General features: G+C 36.5%; 1 protein-coding gene across 2 annotated transcripts in view; it reads left to right on the plus strand.

The window, feature by feature from the left end:
- Positions 1–15,591, plus strand: part of SMC1B (structural maintenance of chromosomes 1B) — a 73,002-nt gene that overhangs the window by 8,220 nt on the left and 49,191 nt on the right. For both annotated transcript variants that reach the window (XM_058568151.1, XM_058568152.1), the window contains exons 2-7: positions 4,542–4,730; positions 8,144–8,256; positions 8,346–8,549; positions 11,837–12,075; positions 13,624–13,882; positions 14,842–14,982. In XM_058568151.1, coding sequence (XP_058424134.1) covers positions 4,542–4,730; positions 8,144–8,256; positions 8,346–8,549; positions 11,837–12,075; positions 13,624–13,882; positions 14,842–14,982 — 1,145 coding nt within the window. The remainder of the gene's footprint in view (positions 1–4,541; positions 4,731–8,143; positions 8,257–8,345; positions 8,550–11,836; positions 12,076–13,623; positions 13,883–14,841; positions 14,983–15,591) is intronic.

The raw sequence follows: 15,591 nt of genomic DNA on the forward strand, positions 1-15,591 counted from the left end.
TGCTGCTGTGGACTTTTGTGTACATGTTTTTGTGTATACGTGTTTTCATTTCTCTTGGAGATATACCCAGGAGTGGGATTGCTGGGTCATATGATAACTCTATGTTTAACATTTTGAGGAACTGCCAAACTGTTTTCTAAAGTGACCGCACCATTTTACAGGCCCATTGGCAATAAATGAGGGTTCAGATTTCTCTATTTCTTCATCAACAATTGTTATTGTCTCTTTTTTTTTTCTTTTAGCCATCCTAGTCAGTGTGAAGTAGTATCTCATTGTGGTTTTGACTTGCATTTCCCTAATGACTAATATGATTTTTAGCATCTTTTCATATTACAGTAATTTTTTTGTGTGTGAGGAGGACTAGCCCTGAGCTAACATCCAATGCCAATCCTCCTCTTTTTTGCTGAGAAAGACTGGCCCTGGGCTAACATCCATGCCCATCTTCCTCCACTTTATATGGGATGCCGCCACAGCACGGCCTAACAAGCGGTGCGTTGGTGTGTGCCCAGGATCCGAACCTGTGAACCCCGGGCCACCGCAGTGGAGCGCGCACTTAACCGCTGTGCCACCGGGCCGGCCCCATATTACAGTAATTTTTAAAAATTGAGTTCATGTTGATATTTTCCATTCAGTTTGAACATAACTGTTTTCACTGTTCCTTGATTTTTGTCATTGTAAATATTTTTTCTTACTCTGAAAATCTTAATTCCTAACATCACTAATATAATTATTTGCTTTAACCTACAATATAAAGAAAACTGTCTTAAACTACCAATAGCAATAACATTATAAAGTTACTAAAGGAAATGTTAAATTCTTTTGTACTTCTTTTTGGTCCTTAGAATGCATCCCGCTAAGAATGTACAGTCCGAATTCTGTGATCTGAAGTCCCTTGAAATAAATCATTTCTCAATATGGCTATGTTACCAATTTAATATTCAATTAGGTTTACTTGTTTTTGACTGTTTTCATTTATGGGATTTTTTAAATTTAGTTTTTTTAAAATTGGTAATGTATATGCATATTTCAAAGGTCAAAATTCTATAGAAAGGTATACACAGAGAAATCTTGCTTCTGCCCCTGTTCCCTGTGTCATTCAGGGTCCCAACAGGAAACAGGTGGCACTCTCAAATTAGGACAATTTGAGGAAGATTTATTTACAAAGGGTTTAATTACCAAGGTGTGGGAGAGCTATAGAGGAATCACAAGGAATAGAGGAATCACAAGGCTAGCAGCAATGGAGCTGTCAGCACCCCAAGGCCCAGAGAGGAAGGAACCCAGAAGGAACTTTGAAAGGGCAGTGACCTGTCAAGGGCACAGCCAGTCAGAAGCCACCTCCCAGGGAGGAAGTCGGGGAATAAATACCCTGACCTCACTCTTTTCCCTTCTTCCCTCCTGCCAGAGTTCCCCATTGGCCAAATCCAACTAGAAGCCAAAAGGCGTGAGAGCCTGTGGATATAGGGCAGAAAGCAGGGTGGAAGATGGATCAGGAGAGGCAAACGGAAGGTGTCCAACTCCGTTTCTACGTCCTGATCTTCTTCACCTTCTACATATAACCATTAGTTTCTTGATTATCCTTCAGGTGTTTCTTTTTGCAAATGCAAGTAAATATGTGTGTACTGTTACTCCCAGCTCCTCACTTTTTCTTTAAATAAAAGTTTGTGTTTAGTTTTTGCCTACGTATGCTGTTATGCACTTTTCTTTTTTCGTTTACCACGTCCTCTTCTGTTCTCTTTCTGCTGTGTAATTCTCCATTGTGTGGCTGTTACGTAGTTATTTCAAGTAGTCCTTTAATTTTTGGACACTTGAGTTGTTTCGGATCTTTTTCTGTTAGCAACAACCTATAATGGATTGTGTAATTCTGTATTTGCCATTGTGTAGTTGTGCACATGTATTGGGGAGATAGATTCCTAGAAGTGAAATTGCTGGTGCAGAAGGTAAATGGAGTTATAATTTGGTAAGCTATTGCCAAATTTCCTTTCCATAGTGGTTTCATTTTGTACTCCAAACAGCAATGTATGAGAGGGCCTGTTTCCCTCCTGCCTCATCAAAAGAATGTGTTTTCAGAGTTTTGGATTTTTGCCAGTTTAGTAGGTGAGAATTGGTAGTCTAATACAGTTTTAATTTACATTTCGCTTATTATGACTGAGCTCAAGCGTCTTTTCACATGTTTAAGGGCCTTTTGTATTTCTTTTCTCTCTGAATTACCTTTTCATGTCCTTTGCCCATTTTTCTGGTGGGTTATTGTCTGAGAGATCTTTATAAAACATATCTGAAAAAGTCACTGCTATTCGTAAAATCCTTCAGAGGCTTCACATCATCTTCATCATAAAGTTCAATTTCTCTCTTACCACTCCCAACCTTGTAAGCTCTGCTCCACCTATTACTTGCCATTTCTTGTTGGAATGGTACCATAATGGAATGGAATCTCACTCCTTTGTACCTACGACCAAGCATTCCCTTTTCCTAGAATGGTGTGTTTACCTTTAGCACCTCCCTCCCCAAACTTCTCATTACCCTTTAAAACTTAGCCCAGAATTATCTCCTGCAAAGCCTACTCAGAGCCTCCAGTAGTTAGTGCTTCTCTTAAGTGCTTCTATAGTTCTTTGTGTTAATTTTATCTTAGAACTTATTGTAGTGGATTATAATTTCCTGTTTTTAGTGGGAAGAGTGTAGATTTTGGAATCAGACACCTAACTCTAAAACATATGATTTGTTTGACCTTGAGGCTCTGCTTCTTTATTTGTGAAATTGGCAAATTAAATACCTACCTTATAGGATTGTTGCAAAGACTGAATAAAATAATAGACGTGAAGTGTCTGGCACAAAAGGGGGATGGATAAAAATTGATCATATTCCCCACTGTAAGTACCTTGGGGGAAAATCCTACATATTATTTGTCTTTTTAGCTACAGTACTTAGCAGAGAGCCTGATTAATAGGTGTTCAGTAAATGTTTGTAGAATGAATGAATGAATTTGAGGAGACAAGAGAGTGAAAGTTGAGGAGTATAGCTAGGAGGCACTTGAGGTAAGGAGGACTTGAATGGGTAGAGAGATGGTAAAGGAGGAGCGGAATGAAAGAGATGCAGAGTTGGATCGAAAAGGGACTTGAAATGTTGAGGGTTTCAGATGGGAGAGTGATAGTGTAATTTTTATATCTTTGAATATTTGATTCATCTTCATCAAATGATGATAGCCTAAAAGATAACTCTTCTAGAATCATTATTTTCCTGATGTTGGTTTTGAATTATTTACAGCAGAGGTCCCCAATCTGACCATTACTAAACTAGACTTGGTTCATTCATTCATTCACTTTTTTTCAACAGATGGTTGTTAAGCTAACACTAGCTGGCAGGTAGGCACTTAATAAATGTTTCCTGACCATCCTATCTGAAGTTACCTCTCCCACTTACCCTCTATTTCATCACCCAGTTTATTTCGTCATAATACTTATTATAATATTAATTGTCTTTTTTGTTTATTGTCTGACTCTCTTAATAAAATATAACCTTCATTAGGCAGGGATATTATCTATCTTTTTCTTTTACTGTATGTGTCCTTATGACAGCACATAATAGGTGTTCAATAAATGTTAATGGAATGAATGAATTTGGGTGGGGAAGTGTTTATTTTAGGCAGATTTTAAATAAGGATTGACCAGAAACGGTTTCTGTTTAATTCTGTTACTGTCAGATTTAATAATTTGATTCAACGAGTGTTCATTTTGTCCTATATACATGCTGTCTTACAATAGCTCTCAATCTGCGAATTATCAATTAACCCAAAAAAGCCATGTTTCATACCTATTAGTTAACTGAGACTTAGATAAATAAATTTGCAGGATTTTAGCCAATTCTAGTTCTTTTTATAAATACCATAAACTTCTAAAACTAAGCCATATTTCCAGTGGCTGACAGTATTCTCTTTGTTTATGTCGTTTTTCTCCCTTCTGGCACTGGAAATTTAAATTGCTTGTGGAGATGGGGGAAGGAATGTGAAAAAGAAAAAAAATTGTAATAGAGATGGTAGTAGCCAAAATGACACTGCAACCTTGTAGGTAGGCCTTTCAAAAGATAGCAGGCTTAGACCTGCTATATAACTTTTCTGCACCACCACCTCATAGCAAACATAAGTATTCTAGCAACCTTAGTCTAGCCTTTGGGGAAAATCTTGGATGTATTTAGCCGTTTTTTTGTGTGATGGTTAATATTTATAAAATGGGGATAAATGAAATTCAGAGAAGTTAAATGATTTGTCATAGTATAGTATTTAATAATGGGTGTGAGCTGGGGTTTAGATCCATGTATTTAGATCCTTAAATGTAGAGGACTTAATATCTACCATAGCTGCATAGAAACCAGTTATCTACGTAAAATTGTTTGGTCACATGCATTTTGAGTATAGACAAGACAGTACTATTTAGACATGTGTGTTGGCTGGATTTCACTTTCATTGGTGGCCTGGTTTCTTTGGCTCTGGGCAAGGATTTTGATCTTTAAGAATGAAAAACCTTTTTCTCTCTCTTTCTTTTCTTCCCCAGGAAAATCTAATGTAATGGATGCACTTAGTTTTGTAATGGGAGAGAAAATAGCTAATTTAAGAGTGAAAAATATTCAAGAACTTATTCATGGAGCACATATTGGAAAACCCGTTTCTTCTTTTGCAAGTGTAAAAATTGTGTATGTGGAGGAAAGTGGAGAAGAGAAAACATTTGCAAGGATTATTCGAGGTAATTTTTTTGTAGATGTTTCCTTATGAGTCATTTGTTTTTTCAAGAGTTAAGTTGGATTACCTATTTATTCTTTCTTTGAAAGGTGTGATTTATTATGCTACTAGCATAGTGAACCAGAGATTCTTTTTTTTTCTCTTGGGTAACGAATCTCAGAACCAAGTAATAGAACCTGTTTGATTCTCCATTAGGACTCTTCTTTAAGCAGACATATTTGTTCAAATTCCCCTACTGTCAAATAGCATTTTTCTACTTGGTTATTAGGTTAAAATGAAGGAGGGAGGCTACCTGAAAGACAGAGAAGTCCTAAAAGTCCTTCTTGAGGTTCTTTATGTACGTTTATCTGATTTTCTTAGTGATGAACTAATTATATGTGTATTTTTGGTTTGTACAGAAAGTTTCTTCTACCACCAAAAAGCAACTTGAGTGAAATGTTTGAATTTGTATTTTGTTATTTTGTGATTTATTTATGAAATACCTGTGTTCCCTGAATAAACAAGATTGAGAGTTGTTTATATATTTTTTTTCTCTCTATGCTAGGCGTTTATAGAGCCTCTATGAAATAGGTGTTTCTTGGTTTTGTTTTTTGTTGTTATTGTTGCTGTTTTCATTCTGGTTCACTAGAACATGGGTCTAATGTTCTAATGTATAAATACTCTTATTAACTTTCCCAAAATTCAATCATAGATAATTTTGGAAATACTTGTTATTAGATTCAGTACTTGTAACTTAGTGTGTAATTTAAGTATTTCACCACTCTATCACCTAGATATCATTATCGGTTAGTTTTCTCGCTTTCTTTGGGTTTTTACTCAAAAATCTCCATCTCAGTAAGGATTCCCTAGCCTACTCTATTTAATAAACCATCAAAATTTGTTTTTTTCTCATCTTTATTGAGCTATAATTGACAAAAATTGTATATATTTAATGTATACAACTTGATATTTTAATATACATTGTGAAATAATTGCCACAATCAAGCTAATTAACATATGTATCACCTCAAATGGTTACCATTTTCTTGCGTGTATATGTATGTTTGGTGAGAACACTTAAGATCTAACCTCTTAGCAAATTTGAAGTATACAATACAGTATTGTTAACTGTAGTCACATTGCTGTACATTAGATCTCCAGAGCTTATTCATCTTGCATAGCTGAAACTATGTACCCCTTGACCAACATCTCCCCATTTTTCCCTCCCCCTGGCAGCCACCATTCTACTCTCTGCTTCTATGAGTTTCACTATTTTAGATTCAACATATAAGTCAGATCATGCAGTATTTGTCTTTCTGTGTATGGTTTATTTCACTTAGCATAATGTCCTCCAGGTTCGTCCATGATGTCGCAACTGGCAGAATTTCCTTCTTTTTTAAGACTGAATGATATCCCCATGTTTTCTTTATCCATTCATCCATCGACAGACACTTAGGTTGTTTCCATATCTTAGCTATTGTGAATAATGCTGCAATGAATATGGGAGTGCAGATCTCTCTTCAAGATACTGGTTTCATTTTCTTTGGATACATACTCAAAAGAGGGATTTCTGGATCATAAGGTCGTTCTGTTTTTAATTTCTTGAGGAACCTTTATACTGTTCTCTATAATGGCTGTACCAATTTATATTCCCACCAACAATGTCAAGGGTGCCCTTTTCTTCACACCCTCACCAATACTTGCCTTTTTTTTTTTTATAATTTTATTTATTCATTTATTTTTTCCCCCAAAGCCCCAGTAGATAGTTGTATGCCATGGCTGCACATCCTTCTAGTTGCTGTATGTGGGACGCGGCCTCAGCATGGCCGGAGAAGCGGTGTGTCGGTGCGCGCCCGGGATCCGAACCCCGGGCCGCCAGCAGCGGAGCGCGCACACTTAACCGCTAAGCCACGGGGCCGGCCCAATACTTGCCTTTTGTCTTTTTGATTCTAACAGGAGTGTTGTGATTATCTCATTGTGGTTTTGATTTGTATTTCCCTGATGATTCCTGATATTGAGCACTTTTTCATATACCTGTTGGCCATTTGTATGTCGTCTTTTGAGAAATATCTATTCAGATCCTTTGTCCATTTTTAAATTGGGTTGTTTGGTTTTTTGCTATTGAGTTCCTTATATATTTTGGATATTAACACCTTATCAGATATGTGGTTTGAAAAAATTTCCTCCCATTCTGTAAGTTGCCTTTTACATTCTGTTGATTGTTTCCTTTGCTGTGCAGAAGCTTTTTAGTTTGATGCAATCCCACTTGCCTAGTTTTTGCTTTTGTTAACTGTGCTTTTGGTATCATATCCAAAAATATCATTGCCCAGAGCAGTGTCAAGAAACTTTTTCCCTATGTTTTCTTCTGGTAGTTTTACAGTTTCATGTCTTACATTTAAGTCTTTAATACATTTTTAGTTTATTTTTGTATATGGTGTGAGATAACGGTCCATTTTCCTTCTTTGCATGTGGGTATCCAATCTTCCCAACACTATTTATTGAAGAGACTGTCTTTTTCCCCGTTATGGGTTCTTCCCAGCTTTGTTGAAGATCAGTTGACCATAGATGTGTGGATTTCTTTCTGGACTCTCTATTCTGTTCCATTGGTCTCTATGTCTTTTTTTATGCCAGTACCATGGTGTTTCGATTACTGTAGCTTTGTAATATATTTTCAAATCAGGAAGTGTGATGCCTCCAGTTTTCTTGTTCTTCCTAGCCTGTCTGTCTTAGTCTGTTTAAGCTAACAAAATACCACAGACTGGGTAGCTTATAAACAATAGAAATTTATTACTCACAATTCTAGAAGCTGGAAGTCCGAGATCACGGTGACAGCATGGTCAGATGAGGGCTCTCTTCCACGTTGCATACTTCTCATTGTATTCTCACATGGTAGAAGGGACTAGGGAGCTCTGTGGGTGGTCTCTTTTATAAGAGCACTAATCCCATGCATGATGGCTTCACCATCATGACCTAATCACCTACTAATACCATCACCTTTGGATTTCAACATATGAATTTAGGGGGAACATAAACTTTCAGACCCTAGCACCATCCTATTTAAAATTGCAATGCCTGTTCTCCATACACACAAACTTTCCTACCCCCTTCTCAGCTCTGTTTTACTCCTTAGCACTTAACACTTTCTCAGATGATATTTATCCCATTTACATGTCTCATTTTTGTCTGTCTCCATTACTAGAATATAAGCTCCTTGAGATCAGACTTTCATCTGTTTTGTTCACTGCTATAGAATATTCCTTGGCATATAGTAGACAGACACTCAGTATTTGTTGACTGATTAAATGCATTTATTAACAGGTGTGTTATTGCATAGCTGGCCATTTCAATAAGAACAATAATTTTGTTAAACTTTCAATAGTTGTTGGTATATATCTAGTATTTATACTTCCTATAACGGCCTTAATTCTTTTATTTTAGGGGCATGCTCAGAATTTCGTTTTGGTGATAATCCTGTGAGTCGTTCTGCTTACGTAGCAGAGTTGGAAAAGATAGGTATTATAGTCAAAGCACAGAACTGTCTAGTTTTTCAGGTAAGTGGCTGTAGTAGTTTATTTGATTCATGATTTTGAAAATACATCACTATATTTTATATGTTGGTGTGCTTTACTGTTTTTAAAAGGGAACTGTAGAGTTGATTTCAATGAAAAAACCCAAAGAAAGAACCCAGTTTTTTGAGAAAATCAGCACTTCAGGAGAGCTTATAGGAGAATATGAGGAAAAGAAAAGAAAGTTACAGAAAGCCGAAGAGGATGCACAGTTTAATTTTAATAAGAAAAAAAATGTGGCTGCAGAGCGAAAACAGGCAAAATTAGAGAAAGAAGAGGTAAGATGTCATGAAGATGTAACCAATGAAGTGTTGGATACAAAAACTTTCTATTAGAATTGCTAGATATTGGCTTGGGATTACTAGAAAGAGTCTTTTAATAATATAAGACAAATGAAGCCCCATATTTATTAAAGATAAACTTTTTGATATATTTTCCATTGTTTGAGGGTTTTTTTCACCTGAACTAAAAAAAATGATTTTCCCAATTAAAAATAAGCTTGAAGGATTTCTATCTTATATGGCAGAGGCTCTCAAACTTTTGAATCTTGTTCCTTTATACTCTTAAAAATTATTGAGGACTCCAAAGAGTTTCTGTTCATGTGGTTTATATCTACCAATATTTATTGTATTTGAAATTAAAACGGAGAAATGTTTAAGTATATTTTAATGACCAATGTAAAAATACCATTAATAAACTCATTACATGTTAACATAAATAACATATTTTTATGAAAAATAACTGCATTTTCTAAAACTAAATATAATTAGGAGGGTGGCATTGTTTTACTTTTTTTTTTTTTTGAGGAAACTTGGCCCTGAGCTAACATCCATTGCCAATCTTCCTCCTTTTTTCCTTTTTTCTCCCCAAAGCCCCAGTAGATAGTTGTATGTCATACTTGTACATCCTTCTAGTTGCTCTGTGTGGGATGCCGCCTCAGCATAGCTTGATGAGCAGTGAGTAGGTCCGTGCCCAGGATCCGAACCGGCGAACCCTGGGCTGCCGAAGCAGAGCATACAACTTAACCGCTATGCCGCCGGGCCAGCCCCCTGTTTTACATTTTTATAATCTCATTAATATCTGGCTTAATAGGAGACAGATGAATTCTTACATCTGCTTTTGTATTAAATCTTATTTGTGCTAAGGCCTAGCAGCTTTACCCACCATTGGCTTAGTATTATTATGAAATAGTTTTGACCTCAGAGACTCCCAAAAGGGGGTTTGGGGACCCTAAGGAGGCCATGGTCACGCTTTGCAAATGCCGTTCTCTGGTATTTCTTGGTGCCCTTTACAATGCCTAGTATAGTGCCTTGTGTGTGGTTGTTAATTGTTTGCATTTAGAATGATCTTTTTAAAATTCGAATCAAATTCTTTCTCTTACATAAAACCTCTTCCAATGCAGTGCTTCCCACTGGGCTGAGAATTTCATCTCCCTATCCAGCCTACTGATCTGGCCCTTATTCATCTCTCAAGCCTTAACTTCTTCTACTCTCCCACCACATTGACCTTTATTATTTATTGAACACACGACGCTCCCTTCTAGTCTGGAGCTTTCGCTGTTTTCTCTGCCTAGATAGCTGCATGCCAGATTTTTGCTTGGCTGATACTCTCTCATTCAAGTTTTCATAAAAAAGCCCTTCTCTCAGGCAGACAGTTGGTGTCCATGCCCCCAGTCTAAATTAGCACCCCCTCCCTGGTCCTGTAGCATTACTCTATTTTGTTTCCTTTGTAGCATATATTGCTGTATGAAATTATCTCTTTTTTTTTGTGTGAGGAAGATCAGCCCTGAGCTAACATCCATGCCAGTCCTCCTTGTTTTGCTGAGGAACACTGGCCTTGAGCTAACATCCGTGCCTATCTTCCTCCACTTTATGTTGGACGCCACTACAGCATGGTCTGACAAGCGGTGCATCAGTGTGTGCATGGGATCCGAACCCGGGCCCCCAGCAGCGGAGTGCGCGCACTTAACCGCTACGCCACGGGGCCGGCCCCTGTTTGAAATTATCTTGTTTATTATTTGTTTGCCTGTTTACTCTCTGACTCCTCTTCTTTCCCTCCCCCGCCCTTAATATAAGTAGATTATAAGCTTACAAGAGCGGGAACTGTTTCTACCTTGTTCTCCACTATATTCCCTGCTCATAGAACAGGGCCTAGCACATAGTAGGTAATCAATAAATATTTGAAGAAATAAATGAAAGATGGATGTGTTCCTTATTAGTGATGTTTCTGTTTCTTCATATTTTTACATGCATGTATATGTCCTTGGTTTTGTCAGTGGCGACATCAGTGAAAGTCAGACTGTAGTATTTATAATATACTGAAACAGCTTACAGAAATGTAGAATTGCAGAACTTTAAACATTATAATGACAGAATAGTTCAACTTCCTAATTATTATTTTTTCTTGTGGGGAAGATCAGCCCTGAGCTAACATCTGATCCCAATCCTCCACTTTTTGCTGAGGAAGATTGACCCTGGGCTAACATCCGTGCCCATCTTCCTCTACTTTATATGGGACGCTGCCACAGCATGGCTTGACAAGCGGTGCGTCGGTGCGTGCCCGGGATGCGAACCTGCCAACCCTGGGCTGCTGAAGCGGAGTGCACGCACTTAACTGCTGTGCCGCCGGGCCGGCCTCCCTAATTATTTTTTGCAACGTTCTGACAGATGCCTGTTTACCTGTAACTTGGAATACTTCATTGATTAGGAGCTCTCCTTTCAAGGCAGCCCATTCTTTTATTCCTTTATTAATAGTACAAATGCTAAGGAAATTCTTCCGTTTCACATATAATTTAGAACTTTAATAGTCCTATTAGTTCTATTAGTAGGAAAATTACATCCTATAGCAGGAATTTTACCTGGAGTCATTGAATTTAAAGTTTCTAGGGACCTTACAAGTCATATAACTTCCTTCAGTTTACAAATGAGGAAGCTGATATCAGAAATGTTAATAGACTTGCCAAACTGATGAAATCAAGACAGAAATGGGACAGTGACCCAAGTTAGTGGGTGCCACTTCATTGTTCTTAGCACTGTACCACTGAGTGCATGAATATAAAATTGTTTACTGGTTTATTTTAGAAGTGTATCTAGAAATCTTCTCCAAATAATGCTACTTTGGGCATAAATACTGTTTCTTTTTTTTTTTTTTTGTGAGGAAGATCAGCCCTGAGCTAACATCCATGCTAATCCTCCTCTTTTCGCTGAGGAAGACCGGCTCTGAGCTAACATCTATTGCCATTCCTCCTCCTTTTTTTTCCCCAAAGCCCCAGTAGATAGTTGTATGTCATAGTTGCACATCCTTCTAGTTGCTGTAGGTGGGATGCGGCCTCAGCATGGCTGGAGAAGCAGTGCGTCAGTGTGCGCCCGAGATCTGAACCTGGGCCGCCAGTAGCGGAGCGCGCGCACTTAACCGCTAAGCCACGGGACCGGCCCATCAATACTGTTTCTTAATGATATAAATAAAAATTCATCAGAGATCATTTGTTGGTACTATAGCTAAGTTTATGAAAGGTCAACTTAAATATACTCCCTTTTAACTGTTGTTGACATGTACTGTTTTATAGGCAGAACGTTACCAGAGTCTCCTTGAAGAACTGAAAATAAACAAGATACAACTGCAGCTTTTCCGACTATATCATAATGAGAAGAAAATTCATTTTCTGAACACTGAGTTAGAGCATGTGAATAGGGATTTGAGTGTCACAAAAGAGTCTCTTTCTCATCTTGAAAACATAGTTAAAGCCAAGAAAAAGGAACATGGAATGCTAACTAGACAACTACAACAAACAGAAAAAGAATTAAAGTGAGTTTTAAAAAATAGATATTAACAGTTGGATTTTATGTAAATTGATAGAGAAAATAAAAATATAAGTGACACTGTGAAAGGTTTTTTTTTTTTGGTGAGGAAGAGTGACCCTGAGCTAACATCTATTGCCAATCTTCCTCTTTTTGCTTGAGGAAGATTGGCCCTGAGCTAACTTCTGTTCCGGTCTTCCTCTATTTTGTATGTGGGATGCCACCACAGCATCTGAACCTGCAAACCCTGGGCCACCAAAGCGGAGAGTGCAAACCTAACCACTACACCACTGGGCTGGCCCCGAAAAATGATTTTTTAAATAAACTTTTTACTTTTATGTATACTTTTTACTTTTGTATATTTTTAGATACACAGAAAAATTATAAAGATAGTACAAAGAGTTCTCATATTCCTCACACTCAATTTCTCCTAGTAATACCATCTTACATTATTAGTATGATACATTTGTTGGAATTAATGAACCAATATTGAATATGTTACTATTAACTAAAGTCCATACTTTATTCACATTTTCCTAATGTACTTTTTCTGATCCAGAATACCATATTACGTTTAGTCATCTTGTCTCCAGAGGTTTCTCTTGGCTGTGACAGTTTCTCACTTTTCTTGTTTTTGATGACCTTGACAGTTTTGAGGAGTATTGGTCAGGTTTTTTGTAGAATGTCTCTCAGTTGGGATTTCTCTGATAGTTTTCTCATAACTAGACAGGGTTTTTGAGTTTTGGGGAGGAAGACCATTACCAAGACCATTTTAACAAGAGGTAAAATGCCATTCTCATCACAATATATCAGGGATGTCAATGTAGCATATATGTTATATGACATATCATCTATCTCATATATCATAATATCAACGCGAGGTCACTGTTGATGTTGACCTCCACTTGCTTATCTAGAACCTCCTATTCCAACTGTGAGAAACCTGGCTTCCACAGTCTGCCATCCATTTGCTTAACTGTTCAATTCAAGTAATCATATATGGCAGTATCAGAATTGTTAACCCATACCTTCATGGGAAGTAACTCTATCAACTAGAATACAATGCTTATGTACAATTCCTTTTTCTTTTAGGTTTACAGACTCCACTCATTTCCAAAGTTACTTAAGTTAGCACCTTTTCCCTCTACCTCCTTCAGTAAGCTTGTTTCATACATTTGTAATACAATTAGATTCTTTTGTCACATTTTATATTCCATTTAGGATCCCTTGGCCTCCTAAGTGATTTTTTAAAATTTGCATACATTGAGGTTCATTCTTGGTGCTGTAAAGTTCTGTAGGTTTTGAAAAATGCTGATGTAATGTGTCCACCATTACAGTATCATACAGAGTAGTTTACCACTCTTAAAAAATTCCCCTGTGCTTCACCTATTCAATCCTCCCTCCCAACCTCTGGCAACCACTGATCTGCTTACAGTCTCTGAAAGTCAATTTTTAGAATTTATTTTTAAATGTATGATTTGATCAAAAGAACATTTTCCCTTTGTATATTATAAAATTTAATTTCCTTTAAAGCAAACTTTATTTTTCTTTTTAGGTCTCTTGAAGCACTTTTAAATCAGAAGAGGCCTCAGTACATTAAAGCCAAAGAAAACACTTCTCACCACCTCAAGAAATTAGATGTGGCTAAGAAATCAATACAGGACAGTGAAAAACAATGTTCTAAACAGGAAGATGACATAAAAGCCCTGGAGACAGAGCTGGTTGATTTGGATGGTGCATGGAGAAATTTTGAAAAGCAGATTGAGGAAGAAATCTTACGTAAAGGGCGAGACATTGAACTAGAAGCCAGTCAGGTGAAAAAGTCAACATATGAGAAATGTCTTGTTTCCATTGTTTCAGCTGCTCCTTTTAATTTGAAAAAAATTAAAGGACAACCTCTCTTTCTGATATTTTAAGAGATTGTCCTCAGAATCTGAACTATGGGGATTTAAATTTTTCAGCCTGTATACAGAACCTAAATTTAATCTTTAGACTAGGCTATTTTTCTTTTATAAGAATAGATGCCATTATAACATTTATGAGTTAATTAAAGTCATAGAAAATATTTCAACAAGATTACATGGTATCATTTTGCAATAAAAGTTACGTAATTAAATTGTATTCTTATGTTTTTAAGGTAATCATTTTTTTCTCTCGTGAGTATGAGTATTATAAAAACTTAAGAGTCAGATATATTTGGCTTTGAAGAGATGTGATCACTTAATTGACAGGAGGGAAATTGATACTTAAGGTGATTTAAAATTATAAGTGAAGAATTAATATCCATTTTAATATATAAGATTTAATTGTAATAAATTGATACTAGATATCCAAAAATTTGTAATTCAGAGTTTTCATTCTCTCAACTAAATTTTATCACTTATCTATTTCATTATTTTTATGATAATCTTACATGACTATATATATACTAAAATAACTGTGACTATATAAATAGAAAAACTAATAATTTTCTCTGAACTCCTCTTGCTTTTGTACTATTAATGAGTTTCAATCCCCTTTCTTTTTTAAGAATTTCTTACAGAGACCTTATAGAGTTGGTTTTGAATACTTTATTGATCTATCTAAACAGTTTTAAATAAAATGTTCATTTTATGTTCACATTATCTTACCTGGAGAAGATAACTAGTTATGATCTAATTTATATAAAATGTACTTTTGATAAAATTAATTATCTGCTAGTAAAGGCTATCATATAAAGAATTTCATCTCATACTTTAAGTGAGTTAGCAATGTTTAAATGCTTTTTATGCAGCTGGATCAATATAAAGAACTTAAGGATCAAGTAAGAAAGAAAGTGGCAATAATGACCCAACAACTGGAAAAACTGCAGTGGGAACAGAACGCTGATGAAGAAAGACTGGCATTTGAAAAGAGGAGGCACAAAGAAGTTCAGGTACCTTGGTTTGTGTAGTAATGATTTAGAATTATCTTCAGTGAAATTTTATTCCCTTTTTGTATTTGCTTTTCAGTATGTAAGTGGATTTTCATCAGACATAAGCAATTAATAAAAAATTTTTTGATTACCTGTTGTGCCGCTTAGTATCATTTCGGTGCTCTTTCATGGTCTAAGATATAAATAGGCAGTGCCTTCATTCACCTATTCTGTAAGCATTTTCTGTGCATCTGTAGAATGATAGGCATGGGCAGATGATGTAGTCTCTTACACGTATTTTAGTCCAGTGGGGTTAGGAGGAGGATAGACAAAGGGAAAAAAACGAATATATCAATAGACGTGAATGCAAAGTCATTTAGAAACATTAAGGACATAGACCGAGAGAAGCTTAATGTCTACATGGGAAATAACCATCAAGATAGCATCGTAGTGTTCTGCCTTAGAGTAAGGTAGACCTGGCTCCCAGCCGGTCTTGTTCTCTCACTGACCTGTGTAATCTGGGTAAGTAACTAAATTATTTAACTTCTGCGGGCTTTGATTTCTTCATTTGTACAATGAGGATAGCTATGTCTACCTCATAGTAATGGGCAGGTTGAATAAGGTGAAAGT

The sequence above is a fragment of the Diceros bicornis genome, chromosome 25 (genome assembly GCF_020826845.1).
Source record: "Diceros bicornis minor isolate mBicDic1 chromosome 25, mDicBic1.mat.cur, whole genome shotgun sequence".
Taxonomy (NCBI): domain Eukaryota; kingdom Metazoa; phylum Chordata; class Mammalia; order Perissodactyla; family Rhinocerotidae; genus Diceros; species Diceros bicornis.